Below are 15,555 nucleotides of genomic sequence, written 5' to 3'. Positions count from 1 at the left end.
TGTGGATCAAGATCATGATTATTACTGGCTCAAGATCATGATTGTTACTGGATTAAAATTGTGATCGTTACTGGATCAAGATCATGATTGTTACTGGATCAAGATTATGATTGTTACTGGATCAAGATTATGATTGTTACTGGATCAAGATCATGATTGTTACTGGATTAAAATTGTGATCGTTACTGGATCAAGATCATGATTGTTACTGGATCAAGATTATGATTGTTACTGGATCAAGATTATGATTGTTACTGGATCAAGATCATGATTGTAAATGGGTCAAGGTCATGATTGTTACTGGATCAAGATCATGATTGTTACTGGATCAAGATCATGATCGTTACTGGATCAAGATCATGATTGTTACTGGATCAAGATCGTGATTGTTACGGGATTAAGATCGTGACTGTTACTGGATCAAGATCATGATTGTTACTGGATCAAGATTATGATTGTTACTGGATCAAGATCGTTACTGGATCAAGATCATGATTGTAACTGGATCAAGATTATGATTGTTACTGGATCAAGATCATTACTGGATCAAGATCGTGATTGTTACTGGATCAAGATCATGATTGTTACTGGATCAAGATTATGATTGTTACTGGATCACGATCGTTACTGGATCAAGATCATTACTGGATTAAGATCGTGATCATGACTGGATCAAGATTGTGATCGTTACTGGATCACGATCATGATTGTTACTGGATCAACATAATGATTGTTACTGGATCAAGATTATGATTGTTACTGGATCAAGATTATGATTGTTACTGGATCAAGATAGTGATCGTTACTGGATCAACATCATGACTGTTACTGGATCAAGATTATGATTGTTACTGGATCAAGATCGTGATCGTTACTGTATCAAGATCATGATTTTTACTGGATCAACATCATGATTGTTACTGGATCAAGATTATGATCGTTATTGAGATATTTATTTTTTGTTTTCTTGTGTATTTATTTATTTATTTGTTTTTGTGTGTATTAATTTTTTTATTTGTTTTCTTGTGTATTTATTTATTTATTTATTTGTTTTGTTTTGTATTTATTGATTTGTTTTTTTGTGTATTTATTGGTTTGTTTATTTATTTATTTGTTTTCTTGTGTATTAATTTATTAATTTGTTTTCTTGTGTATTTATTTATTTATTTGTTTTCTTGTGTATTTATTTATTTATTTTCTTGTGTATTTATTTATTTGTTTTCTTGTGTATTTATTTATTTTCTTATGTATTTATTTATTTGTTTATTTATTTGTTTTCTTGTGTATTTATTTGTTTATTTATTTATTTTATCTCTCAGTAACCCTTTATCTCTGTTTTCCATTCCTGCAGAATCTGCGATGAGGCAGAACGTGAATGTTGAGAGGGCGCTGAACGCGTCTCTCAACAGTGACAAGACCCCCCATTGCGAACCAAACACCACCAAATGTGGGTTTTCCTTTTGGCTTTCTGGATCTACACCGGTGTGTTGTTGAACTCGTACCGTGATATCATGGAGTTGATGCCAAATATATGGATATGACACCATATTTGGGTTTTGCTTCCTGCAGATGACGATCACAATGGGAGACATGTTCCCACACCTGACCATCACACACCGGGTGAGCTCTCCTTGGAGTGGCGAAGAAGTCGAGGCATTGGGGCAGGTTTGAAGAACGGTGGTAACACTTGTGTTTTGAACGCTACGCTCCAATGCCTGACGTACACAGCACCCTTGGTGAACCACCTGCTGTCAGGGAGTCATGGCGATGATGGTGTGTACCTCGCCCTGTTCATCTATATCTTCACTTAGTTTCTCTACCCTACAACCATAATTATTCAGTGGCATGATCATTAAGTTTTTGTTTTTTATCATGTGCAGGTGAGCACACTTCATCATGCACATTGTGTACGATGCGCCAACACATCATCAAGGCGATGTCAGACAAAAGGGCACCGTTCCTTCCATGGCCCTTCATTTCACGGCTCCAAAGTGAGTACAATGTGCCCGACGAGAGTAAAACACCATCATTTATGGTGTTTGGTGGAGTTATCATCGTATACTGCAGTACTAGCTCGTGTGCACCGGAAAGAAACGTCACAGGGAGATTCATTGATGCATGAATAATGATCCACACATCCTGATCGACAACAACTCCATCATAGTCCCCTATACTCACCACCAAGACCCCTCCATCCTGGGAGTTGTTTGACCGTTTTAAGATTGCAGGTTTACAAATGCATCATTCTGAGGGTGTGAGAATGAAAAAACTGAAACCGATCCTTTTCCCGCCTTTTCCCACAAATCCTTATGGGTGTAAAGTTTGAAATATTTTCATTCCATGTTTTTAGTTTACTGGTAAATACCCACTCCCCAGGAGGGAATTCTGTTGTTCGTGAAAGATCTCGCACAATGTTCGTGTACAGCCCCTCCTTAATTATAAATATTATACTTGTACCCCCTTCCTGCTCCATATAAATTATACTTGTGCCCCCTCCCCTCCATAAAAATTATATTTGTGCCCCCCTCCCCCTGCATAAAATTATACTTGTGCCTCCCCTTCCCGCTCCATATAAATTATACTTGTGCCCCCTCCCCCTCCATAAAAATTATACTTGTGCCCCCTCCCCCTCCATAAAAATTATACTTGCGCCCCCTCCCCTCCATATAAATTATACTTGTGCCCCCTCCCCTCCATAAAAATTATACTTGTGCCCCCTCCCCTTCCAAAATTATGCTGTGCCCCCCTCCCCTCTTTATTGCAAATTCTGGTTGCCACCACTTCCCCCTCCAAGATTCTGTTTCTAAATGAATGCCTTGTACACCCCCCCCACGGGAAAGGTTAAAGGTTAAACGTTCCTGGTGGAGCTTTTCCTGAATCATTGACGTCACACTTGGAGAACAGGACTTTGATGCTCTGCATCACTCGACCTCCACGATCGTGGCATTTCAGGGTTTTCATTTTTCAATTTTAAACCTGTTTCAGCCAAATGGACAAACAGTGATATAAATGTTATTGCAAAGTGATCAATTACATGTTAATTTCTGTAATATTCCCATTAACATGCGAGTCGTACATTTCAACAACTCTCTGTGCACACAAGGCAGCTCCGTACAATGGTTACCCGAACATCGTCCTGAGAATGGAAGAAACTTTCTTTCAAAGAAACTATTTCATTGACACCTGTGATTTTCAAAACAAATACACATTTATATTCCGTTGTGGAATATAACACTTTGGAGAAAACATCATGCTATCTCAACGTATGTTGAAGGAGCCATGCATGCGTCCCCGGTGTGTGCGAGTTCGACCCGTTGGTGGGACAGTTCAGCTGACTCCGACCACAAATTCTATATTTTACACTTTAGAACCCTCTATAATTTACAATTTAGAACACTTTAAAATTTACACTTTAGAACCCTCAAGAATTTACACTTGAGAACCCTCTATAATTTACACTTTAGAACCCTTGATAAATTACTTTAGAATTTATACTTTATAACCATTTGGAATTTACACTTTAGAACCATTTATAATTTACACTTAAGAACACATTAGAATTTACACTTTAGAACACATTAGAATTTACACTTTAGAACACATTAGAATTTACACTTTGGAATAATTTGGAATTTACACTTTAGAACCCTTGATAAATAACACTTTAGTACCCTTTAGAATTTACACTTTAGAACCATTTGGAATTTACACTTTAGAACACATTAGAATTTACACTTTGGAACCATTTGGAATTTACACTTTAGAACACATTCGAATTTACACCTTGGAACCATTTGGAATTTACACTTTAGAACACATTAGAATTTACACTTTGGAAACATTTGGAATTTACACTTTAGAACCATTTGGAATTTACACTTTAGAACCATTTGGAATTTACACTTTAGAACCATTTAAAATTTACACTTTAGAACACATTAGAATTTACACTTTGGAACCATTTGGAATTTACACTTTAGAACACATTAGAATTTACACTTTGGAACCATTTGGAATTTACACTTTAAAACACATTAGAATTTACACTTTGGAACCATTTGGAATTTACACTTTAGAACACATTAGAATTTACACTTTGGAACCATTTGGAATTTAAACTTTAGAACACATTAGAATTTACACTTTGGAAACATTTGGAATTTACACTTTAGAACACAGTAGAATTTACACTTTGGAACCATTTGGAATTTACACTTCAGAAGACATTAGAATTTACACTTTGGAACCAGTTGGAATTTACACTTTAGAACCCTTGATAAATTACACTTTAGAAACCTTTAGAATTTACACTTTAGAACCATTTAAAATTTACACTTTAGAACACATTAGAATTTACACTTTGGAACCATTTGGAATTTACACTTGAGAACACATTAGAATTTACACTTTGGAACCATTTGGAATTTACACTTTAGAACCATTTGGAATTTACACTTTAGAACACATTAGAATTTACACTTTGGAAGCATTTGGAATTTACACTTTAGAACCCTTGATAAATTACACTTTAGAACCCTTTAGAATTTACACTTTGGAACCATTTGGAATTTACACTTTAGAACACATTAGAATTTACACTTTGGAACCATTTGGAATTTACACTTTAGAACACATTAGAATTTACACTTTGGAAACATTTGGAATTTACACTTTAGAACCATTTGGAATTTACACTTTAGAACACATTAGAATTTACACTTTGGAACCATTTGGAATTTACACTTTCGAACAAATTAGAATTTACACTTTGGAACCATTTGGAATTTACACTTTAGAACACATTAGAATTTACACTTTGGAAACATTTGGAATTTACACTTTAGAACCATTTGGAATTTACACTTTAGAACCATTTGGAATTTACACTTTAGAACGCTTGATAAATTACACTTTAGAAACCTTTAGAATTTACACTTTAGAACCATTTAAAATTTACACTTTAGAACACATTAGAATTTACCCTTTGGAACCATTTGGAATTTACACTTTAGAACACATTAGAATTTACACTTTGGAACCATTTGGAATTTACACTTTAGAACCATTTAGAATTTACACTTTAGAACACATTATAATTTGCATTTTGGAACCATTTGGAATTTATACTTTAGAACCCTTGATAAATTACACTTTAGAACCCTTTAGAATTTACACTTAAGAACACATTAGAATTTACACTTTGGAACCATTTGGAATTTACACTTTAAAACACATTAGAATTTACAATTTGGAACCATTTGGAATTTACACTTTAGAACCCTTGCTAAATTACACTTTAGAACCCTTTAGAATTTACACGTTAGAACCATTTAGAATTTACACTTTAGAACACATTAGAATTTACACTTTGGAACCATTTCGAATTTACACCTTAGAACACATTAGAATTTACACTTTGGAACCATTTGGAATTTACACTTCAGAACCATTTAGAATTTACACTTTGGAAGCATTTGGAATTTATACTTTAGAACCCTCTATAATTTACACTTTAGAACCCTTTAGAATTTACACTTTAGAACCCTCTATAATTTACACTTCTGAACCATTTGGAATTTACGCTTTAGAACCCTTGATAAATTACACTTTAGAACCCTTTAGAATTTACACTTCAGAACCCTCTATAATTTACACTTTAGAACCCTTGATAAATTACACTTTAGAACCCTTTAGAATTTACACTTCAGAACCCTCTATAATTTACACTTTAGAACCCTCTATAATTTACACTTTAGAAACCTTTATAATTTACACTTTAGAACCCTCTATAATTTACACTTTAGAACCCTCTATAATTTACACTTTAGAACCCTTGATAAATTACACTTTAGAATTTATACTTTAGAACCATTTAGAATTTACACTTAAGAACACATTAGAATTTACACTTCAGAACCCTCTATAATTTGCACGTTAGAACCCTCAAGAATTTACACTTTAGAACCCTCTATAATTTACACTTTAGAACCCTTTAAAATTTACACTTTAGAACCCTTGATAAATAACTTTAGAATTTATACTTTGGAACCATTTGGAATTTACACTTTAGAACCATTTAGAATTTACACTTAAGAACACATTAGAATTTACACTTTAGAACACATTAGAATTTACACTTTAGAACACATTAGAATTTACACTTTGGAATCATTTGGAATTTACACTTTAGAACCCTTGATAAATTACACTTTAGAACCCTTTAGAATTTACACTTTAGAACCATTTCGAATTTACACTTTAGAACACATTAGAATTTACACTTTGGAACCATTTGGAATTTACACTTTAGAACACATTAGAATTTACACTTTGGAACCATTTGGAATTTACACTTTAGAACCCTTGATAAATTACACTTTAGAACCCTTTAGAATTTACACTTTAGAACCATTTCGAATTTACACTTTAGAACACATTAGAATTTACACTTTGGAACCATTTGGAATTTACACTTTAGAACACATTAGAATTTACACTTTGGAACCATTTGGAATTTACACTTTAGAACCCTTGATAAATTACACTTTAGAACCCTTTAGAATTTACACTTTAGAACACATTTGAATTTACACTTTGGACCCATTTGGAATTTACACTTTAGAACACATTATAATTTACACTTTAGAACACAATAGAATTTCACTTTGGAACCATTTGGAATTTATACTTTAGAACCCTTGATAAATTACACTTTAGAACCCTTTAGAATTTACACTTTAGAACCATTTCGAATTAACACTTTAGAACACATTAGAATTTACACTTTGGAACCATTTGGAATTTACATTTTAGAACACATTAGATTTTACACTTTGGAAACATTTGGAATTTACACTTTAGAACCATTTGGAATTTACACTTTAGAACAGATTAGAATTTACACTTTGGAACGATTTGGAATTTACACTTTAGAACACATTAGAATTTACACTTTGGAACCATTTGGAATTTACACTTTAGAACCCTTGATAAATTACACTTTAGAACCCTTTAGAATTTACACTTTAGAACACATTTGAATTTACACTTTGGAACCATTTGGAATTTACACTTTAGAACACATTATAATTTACACTTTGGAACCATTTGGAATTTACACATCAGAACCATTTAGAATTTACACTTGAGAACACATTATAATTTACACTTTATAACACATTAGAATTTACACTTTGAAACCATTTGCAATTTATACTTTAGAACCCTTGATAAATTACACTTTAGAACCCTTTAGAATTTACACTTTAGAACCATTTAGAATTTACACTTTAGAACACATTAGAAGTTACACTTTGGAACCATTTAGAATTTACACTTTTGAACCATTTAGAATTTACACTTGAGAACACATTATAATTTACACTTTAGAACACATTAGAATTTACACTTTGGAACCATTTGGAATTTATACTTTAGAACCCTTGATAAATTACACTTTAGAACCCTTTAGAATTTACACTTTAGAACCCTTTAGAATTTACACTTTAGAACCATTTCGAATTTACACTTTAGAACACATTAGAATTTACACTTTGGAACCATTTGGAATTTACATTTTCGAACACATTAGATTTTACACTTTGGAAACATTTGGAATTTACACTTTAGAACCATTTGGAATTTACACTTTAGAACACATTAGAATTTACACTTTGGAACCATTTGGAATTTACACTTTAGAACACATTAGAATTTACACCTTGGAACCATTTGGAATTTACACTTTAGAACACATTAGAATTTACACTTTGGAAACATTTGGAATTTACACTTTAGAACCATTTGGAATTTACACTTTAGAACCATTTGGAATTTACACTTTAGAACCATTTAAAATTTACACTTTAGAACACATTAGAATATACACTTTGGAACCATTTGGAATTTACACTTTAGAACACATTAGAATTTAAACTTTGGAACCATTTGGAATTTACACTTTAAAACACATTAGAATTTACACTTTGGAACCATTTGGAATTTACACTTTAGAACACATTAGAATTTACACTTTGGAACCATTTGGAATTTAAACTTTAGAACACATTAGAATTTACACTTTGGAAACATTTGGAATTTACACTTTAGAACACAGTAGAATTTACACTTTGGAACCATTTGGAATTTACACTTCAGAAGACATTAGAATTTACACTTTGGAACCAGTTGGAATTTACACTTTAGAACCCTTGATAAATTACACTTTAGAAACCTTTAGAATTTACACTTTAGAACCATTTAAAATTTACACTTTAGAACACATTAGAATTTACACTTTGGAACCATTTGGAATTTACACTTGAGAACACATTAGAATTTACACTTTGGAACCATTTGGAATTTACACTTTAGAACCATTTGGAATTTACACTTTAGAACACATTAGAATTTACACATTGGAAGCATTTGGAATTTACACTTTAGAACCCTTGATAAATTACACTTTAGAACCCTTTAGAATTTACACTTTGGAACCATTTGGAATTTACACTTTAGAACACATTAGAATTTACACTTTGGAACCATTTGGAATTTACACTTTAGAACACATTAGAATTTACACTTTGGAAACATTTGGAATTTACACGTTAGAACCATTTGGAATTTACACTTTAGAACCATTTGGAATTTACACTTTATAACACATTAGAATTTACACTTTGGAACCATTTGGAATTTACACTTTCGCACAAATTAGAATTTACACTTTGGAACCATTTGGAATTTACACTTTAGAACACATTCGAATTTACACTTTGGAAACATTTGGAATTTACACTTTAGAACCATTTGGAATTTACACTTTAGAACCATTTGGAATTTACACTTTAGAACGCTTGATAAATTACACTTTAGAAACCTTCAGAATTTACACTTTAGAACCATTTAAAATTTACACTTTAGAACACATTAGAATTTACCCTTTGGAACCATTTGGAATTTACACTTTAGAACACATTAGAATTTACACTTTGGAACCATTTGGAATTTACACTTTAGAACCATTTAGAATTTACACTTTAGAACACATTATAATTTACATTTTGGAACCATTTGGAATTTATACTTTAGAACCCTTGATAAATTACACTTTAGAACCCTTTAGAATTTACACTTAAGAACACATTAGAATTTACACTTTGGAACCATTTGGAATTTACACTTTAAAACACATTAGAATTTACAATTTGGAAGCATTTGGAATTTACACTTTAGAACCCTTGCTAAATTACACTTTAGAACCCTTTAGAATTTACACGTTAGAACCATTTAGAATTTACACTTTAGAACACATTAGAATTTACACTTTGGAACCCTCTATAATTTACACTTTAGAACCCTCTATAATTTACACTTCAGAAACCTTTATAATTTACACTTTAGAACCCTCTATAATTTACACTTTAGAACCCTCTATAATTTACACTTTAGAACCCTCTATAATTTACACTTTAAAACCCTTAATAAGTTACACTTTATAACCCTGTAGAATTATCCACCAATCATCCATCATCGATCATCCGTCCATGAAGTTTTGTGTCCGTGATGTTTACAAAACCGTTGAACTTCCATATTGTAGATATCTGTTCCTCAGGACATTATCCCAACGTGATGAGATCATGGCTGTGATTAGCTGATTTTTGTTGCCCTGGAAACCATCTCAGAAACTTGGCTTGTGCACGTGATGTTTCAAAAGCAGTTCAAGATTTAGCTTTCATTCGATAATGATCGATTCCTCATACCACCCAAAAGATGGGGGACCGAGAGTATCAGCTCCTTGTTTCTCTTAAAATTGTGATGGGTTTCTGTGAAGTCGGTGATCACTTGATTGGGCAACAGTGAAGCCTTACGTATTCCGCTGTTTCGACGTGGGAATGCCCATTTGCTTTTCTGAATGGGAGGAGGTTGAGAGTAAAGATGTAACAGCTTTGGAAGGGGGAGGTTGAGGATCTGGGGCTGAGTGGGGGGGTGGCAGTGAATGAAGAGGAGACAGAGTTGGCAGGAGGAGGTTGAGGTTTTTTTATTGAGTTGTCACAATTGCGTGCGTGTGTGTGCGTGTGTTTTGTTCTCCTTGCACAGTTTTAATTCACAGATTGCTTTGATTTTATGATATATGGATTTTAAGATCATATCGAGTGTTGTTTGGAGAGATTGTTGTTTGAATGGTTGCAGGTATTGCACATCATTTTGTTCAAGGTAATCAGGAAGACGCGCACGAGTTCCTCGGGTTTCTCTTGGATGCCATGCAGCGAGATGATACGTGAGAGCTTCACATCCTCTTCCTTTTCTATCCATTCTGTTTTATGTTTTATCTACTTCTATGAACCTAAACTTTGCCAGGTTCATGATTCCACAGCTGGGAGATCTCAATGTGATCCATTGTGTCTCCCTCTACCTTTTCATGGACATATTTCGTGTTTATCAGTCACGCTGCGAGGTCACCACCATTTTGTCACCTTTGCTTCATGAATAAAGTCAGCACAGCGATGTTTCGTTTGATACAAATATTTTCGTGACTTCCAGAGATGGGGGAGTGGGAGGGGTAGGGGTGGGGGGGCAGTGTGGGGTCAATTGTCCCTCCTGCCTTTTGGAAGGGTGGGGGTTAGGGTAGAAAGTGCCTCATGACACGAACCCCCAAACAGGTCTGAGGACATGGTTGAACGAAGAGAGAGTGTAAGATGTTTGTAAAATACATCATATCCTTTGACTACCAATAGTTTTATCATCACACCTCTTTCAGAACCTTGATGAAGCAAAACTCACAAATTTCTCAAAAGGATTCGCTGATTCCACTTTGTCCTGGATTTAATCCATTTTCACTGTGATAACACACCTTTCGTATCCTGACAGTGAACGACGCCACCTGACAACCCCACAGCCGCCATCGAGTTAGTAGGATAATGAGAGTGCCTTGTGGTACACTACCACTATTTGATATGATTGATAATTCCCAATATGGTGAGTAATTAATATAATCTTAATGAACATGGGTGTGATCATTTTTTGGGACCTTTAGGTGTGAAACAGCTCCTGGAGCACTTCCCTTTTGATCGTGAGTGTCACGATCCATGTTTCATTTGTTCACCACATTCTAGTTCAATTCGAGACCTCCATTTCTTCTTGAATTTGTAACTTGCTATTTATCTCCAGATATTTATCTTCCACCCTTAATCAATCAAGGGAAGGAAATGTTTGTTCTTTTTTTTGGGAAGTGTTTTACGTCCCACAAAACTATACTGGGTAGCCCTGCAAGTAATGAATCAGACAAGACAATATGGGAATGATCGACGGAGAACTGTCGATAGTGGAGGAGTTAAGATGTTAAAAGTACTAGAGTAGTTGTGGGTTGGAGGGTGGAGAGGGAGGATATGATGGTCAGGGTGCACACATACATGATAAGTAATGAGAAGGGAGTACAAAGACAGACTAATACTGATATAGAGTATGTGAGAGTAGAGAGGGAAGGACAGCGTGACCAGTCAGGGTTGGTTTGTGGTTGAGCTCGTGGTGGATCCTGATGTGGTGGCACAATGTTTGCTTTTTGGGATTTATTGCTGACTTCATCCCCATCTCCAGGGATAAAACTCAATAAACACGAATACTCACTGGTGAGTATGTAACCAGCTACACTCAGACCCCAAACTCAGTGAGTTCATGACTTACTGTTTGTACATTTATCTTTTGTACTTCACAGCCTCTGTCAGCATTGCTGTTCGTCCAAGGTGATCAGTCGGACATTTGAAGGGTACCTACAAACACAAGGTGAGTCCATCACAATGAGTGGATCAAACGTCTTGCGGCCTTCTGTGACCAACTGATCATGCACACATGAGCACCCTGTAATGGTAAATACCACATTGGGTACCTGTACAGTATGGCCGCTTTTATTTGATTGGAAGCGGATCACATAACACAGGTTTTATTGTGTGCCACATTATTTATTTGTTCAGTTTTGATGAACTCCATCTTGGTTGTGCTTTAATCCGTTGAACACATTTGAATCACTCTCAGTGAACCTGCCAATCTCATGGTTAGAATTCCACTCCACGTGTGTGTGTGTGTGTGTGTGTGTGTGTGTGTGTGTGTGTGTGTGTGTGTGTGTGTGTGTGTGTGTGTGTGTGTGTGTGTGTGTGTGTGTGTGTTTGTGTGTGTTCTCATGTTAGTTAAGGACTAGTTGATGCCTATAATATATATTTTGTATCTTTTGACAATGATAAATGGGTTTTTAATCCCATAAGGTACAAACTGAAATTCCTTGACTATGAGGTCGAACCAGTGTGTTGATGCACAAGTGTAGGCTCATGGAAGAGTGAAACAACAGTTATCACATTCTCTGTGTTGTGGTAACCATTGTCCGTTTCTCCATCAGTTGAGTGTTTAACTTGCCATCACAAGTCGAACAGGAACGAGCCGATGAGGGACGTTCTCCTCGATATTGAGGTTGGGATTCAGTTTTTTATAAAATATTTTTTCCGTTTCGTTTTACTCGCCGTGCCGTGACCTGGTGCAGGTAGACAAATGTAAGTGATAAATTAAATAAATCTGGTGGTGGGGGGTGTGCTCGAACTTCACAATAATGATCGTGTGCTGATTCCATGACCTTTGACCTATTACCCTGTCCTTCCACAGAATTTTTCCGGTATCGAGGAGTCCCTTCAGCATTTTTCAAGGAGAGACGACCTGTTTGGAGACAATGCTTATTTCTGTGAACGGTGGGTGCACCTTTCGTCTGTTGTTCCAAATGTTGATCTGCATTGTGCAGGGAAAGATCTTTAAAACAATGGAAACGTTTCTCAAAGTTATCTGTCTCTTAAAAAACAACTTTTCTGGTGACTGATCACCCACGTGACCAGAACCCCCAGTGTTGTTTATATATCTCATGATCACGTTTGATGGGATTGTGGTGATGATTTCCAGATGCAACTCAAAGAGACCTGCCACAATGGCTACCACAATTTACGACCCACCAAACGTCCTCACCTTCACACTGAAGAGGTTTTCCTGTGTCACTGGGGGAAAGATCTCAAAGGTACGTTTGTCCTTATCTGGAACACCTGTACACCAGGACACTTTCACGATCGGATGTGATTTTTGTTTCTGATCCAAGACCTCATCAGGCACCATTCCACAAGGTGCGAGCTCCGTCACCAATTTCACCTCTAAAATGCTCGATACACCTGGTTAGAATTCGGCAATGACTTTCTGATTTGGACTGAATTGGTGTTTGAACTTTTGACCTCCAATGACGTGATCATTTATCCACAGAACTTCCCATATGTTGAAAAGCTGAATCTTCGTCCCCACATGTCACAACCAGACGGGCCTCCAAGATACTACTTCCTTTATGCTGTTCTCGTCCATCATGGGAAAAGAAGTTGTAAAGGTCACTATTTCAGTTTTGTCAAGGTGAGTGATCCACGTGAGACCATTATCTGCTGCGTGACCTTGTTGTGTCCAATAGGATGTACAGCAGCCCTCCAGGCCGAGGGGAACATGTTCTTCAGGTTAGGTGATTGAATCACATTTTGATTATCCATTGTGACCATCCAGATGGAACCTCAGTTCATGAGTCTATTGAGTGAACAATGGACAACATTTGATCAGGTCATGAGGAACATTATTAGTTGTTGAGTGTCCAGTCCGTTCTTGGTTTTATCCATCATAGATGTAAAATGGCGTGAAACCAGGCGATCTCATCCTACGTACGATCCTTCACAGAAGGGGAGGTGCCGCCAAAACATCATCTCTTGTGTAAGTAAAACAATGGGTGGTTTTAATTTACCTTGCCAATCGGTGTGGAAATGTGGAGTTCAGACTGAGTATCGACACAATGACTCGCCCAATGTAATGAAGTTCCAAATCCCTGACAATGGTACAGGCCTCACACTCTTGCTCTTTGTAAAAGATAAGCTTTACGTTTCTGCTCTGCAGTGACATTGAGACTTATCAACTTTGCCAGGCCATTGTCACCACCACCACAAACTACAAATATGAAAGGAGTGAATTGTTCTTCGATATGTTGAGCTTTTGTCACAATGCAAGGATGATATTTGATGCACTTCCCCACAGGTGAGTCACGGCACCTGGTTTAAAATGAATGATGCATTCGTGAACAAGGTGAACGTGACCGAGGTGATGCACCAACAGGCTTATCTCCTGTTCTATGTGCGGTCACCTGATGGTCTTGATGGGAATACAGGAACAGAAGGGCCGAATTCAGAAGATGTGAAGCTCCCAACGAGGTATGTGAGTGTGTAAATCATCTCTCGCAATAATTTATTTATTTTATTTGTTTTTAATTCCCGTCTCTGTGAGCTGATGTTTCCATGTATCAGTTTCCTTTTTCCGTAAGCCTGCCTTGGTCCATATGTCTTTCAGCAGTATCAAGCAAACAAAGACCCTTCCACGCATCAAGATCAAGATCAGGAGAAAGCATTTACCAACACTCCCAAGTGTGTGCCAACACCATGCCAACCCCATACCAAGGGTACAGAAAGATCTGAACGGCACCAGCACTACTTGTAAAAACAAAAGGAAAAGAAAAGAGACACATGATGGAGGAGAGGCCAAGAGGTTGTGTCGTGGAGATGCCAATGTGGGACGTGGTGACGTTTCTTGCCAAGAGCTGTGAGTCCCCTTTCTAACTCCATCATTTTGTGCAATATCATGATATCGGAGCATTATGGGAGGAAGTGCAGGAACTCCCTTGTATTTGTTAATCCTGTAAATATTGATATATCTGTGGATGTACATTTGCATATTAACATGGAAGGATGACAACTTGATGAAGGGTTCATTCGTTTCGGATGCAGTACATGCCTGCTGGGTTACATCATTGCTCGAAGCATGGCTGTTGGTTCGAGCAGGAACTTGCCAATGGTCCAGTGTACCGGTGAGAGCTCACGGACACTTTGTGGTGGACACCATGGGATCTTTAACCTCCACCAACTGATGCTAACGAAGGGGTTAATGAATACCTTCGTCAGCGGTTGCTGGTGATCAGAAGATTCGGTTTCCGCTTACTCTCCACCTCTGCTGTTTATGACTCACTTTATTACTCCTATCCAACACTTCAACACCATCTTAAGGACGGACACGTTCCTCTCGGGGACACTGAACATTTTGACTTTGTAGAGGGAAGATGGCTGGACGAGGTGTGACTCGCTTGGGACTTTAAGATGTGGGGCATCATGGGGCGAGGGGGGTCATGATTTCATCACAAATGGAAGTGACCTTCAACATTCCGTTTCCCTCCTACCAAGGTCTCCATTGGAAATCGCTCCCCAAGAGCCACAGCGGGAGAAGTGCAGCAAAAGGAAGAGAGAGTGTGACGATGAGGACGAGGAGGAATTGTGGGAGCAGAAGAGTACAAAGAAAAGAGAAAGGAAGAATAATACACTGAAAGGGACCACACACACTGGCGATGGGTCCGGTGAATGCAGTCAAGATGAAGAACGAGGAACGAATGGAAGGTTGTGCCGAGTTCCCCTTCACCTGTCGGCACAACTCGAACACCAGGTGTGCTCCTTCATC

The 15,555-nt window shown here is 36.6% G+C and overlaps 2 protein-coding genes across 2 annotated transcripts; both read left to right on the top strand.

Moving 5' to 3' along the window:
- Nucleotides 1-1,359: 1,359 nt before the first annotated feature.
- On the top strand, nt 1,360-13,956 carry LOC147020781 (ubiquitin carboxyl-terminal hydrolase 17-like protein 5). Its single transcript, XM_085893809.1, has 10 exons — nt 1,360-1,447; nt 1,570-1,773; nt 1,881-2,076; nt 11,717-11,784; nt 12,392-12,462; nt 12,652-12,734; nt 12,940-13,051; nt 13,288-13,428; nt 13,573-13,626; nt 13,837-13,956. Exons 1-10 carry the CDS (start codon nt 1,360-1,362, stop codon nt 13,954-13,956), a joined length of 1,137 nt encoding a protein of 378 aa, XP_085749935.1.
- LOC147020780 (uncharacterized) lies at nt 13,561-14,887 on the top strand. The gene is made up of 2 exons (XM_085896729.1): nt 13,561-14,264; nt 14,401-14,887. Exons 1-2 carry the CDS (start codon nt 14,116-14,118, stop codon nt 14,651-14,653), a joined length of 402 nt encoding a protein of 133 aa, XP_085752855.1. The 5' UTR covers nt 13,561-14,115; the 3' UTR covers nt 14,654-14,887.
- The last annotated feature ends 668 nt before the right edge of the window (nt 14,888-15,555 follow it).

Source organism: Eptatretus burgeri, chromosome 9 (assembly GCF_056783735.1).
Source record: "Eptatretus burgeri isolate ZD-2024b chromosome 9, Ebu_testis_v1, whole genome shotgun sequence".
NCBI lineage: Eukaryota > Metazoa > Chordata > Myxini > Myxiniformes > Myxinidae > Eptatretus > Eptatretus burgeri.
This window is presented reverse-complemented; position numbering and strand designations above follow the sequence as displayed.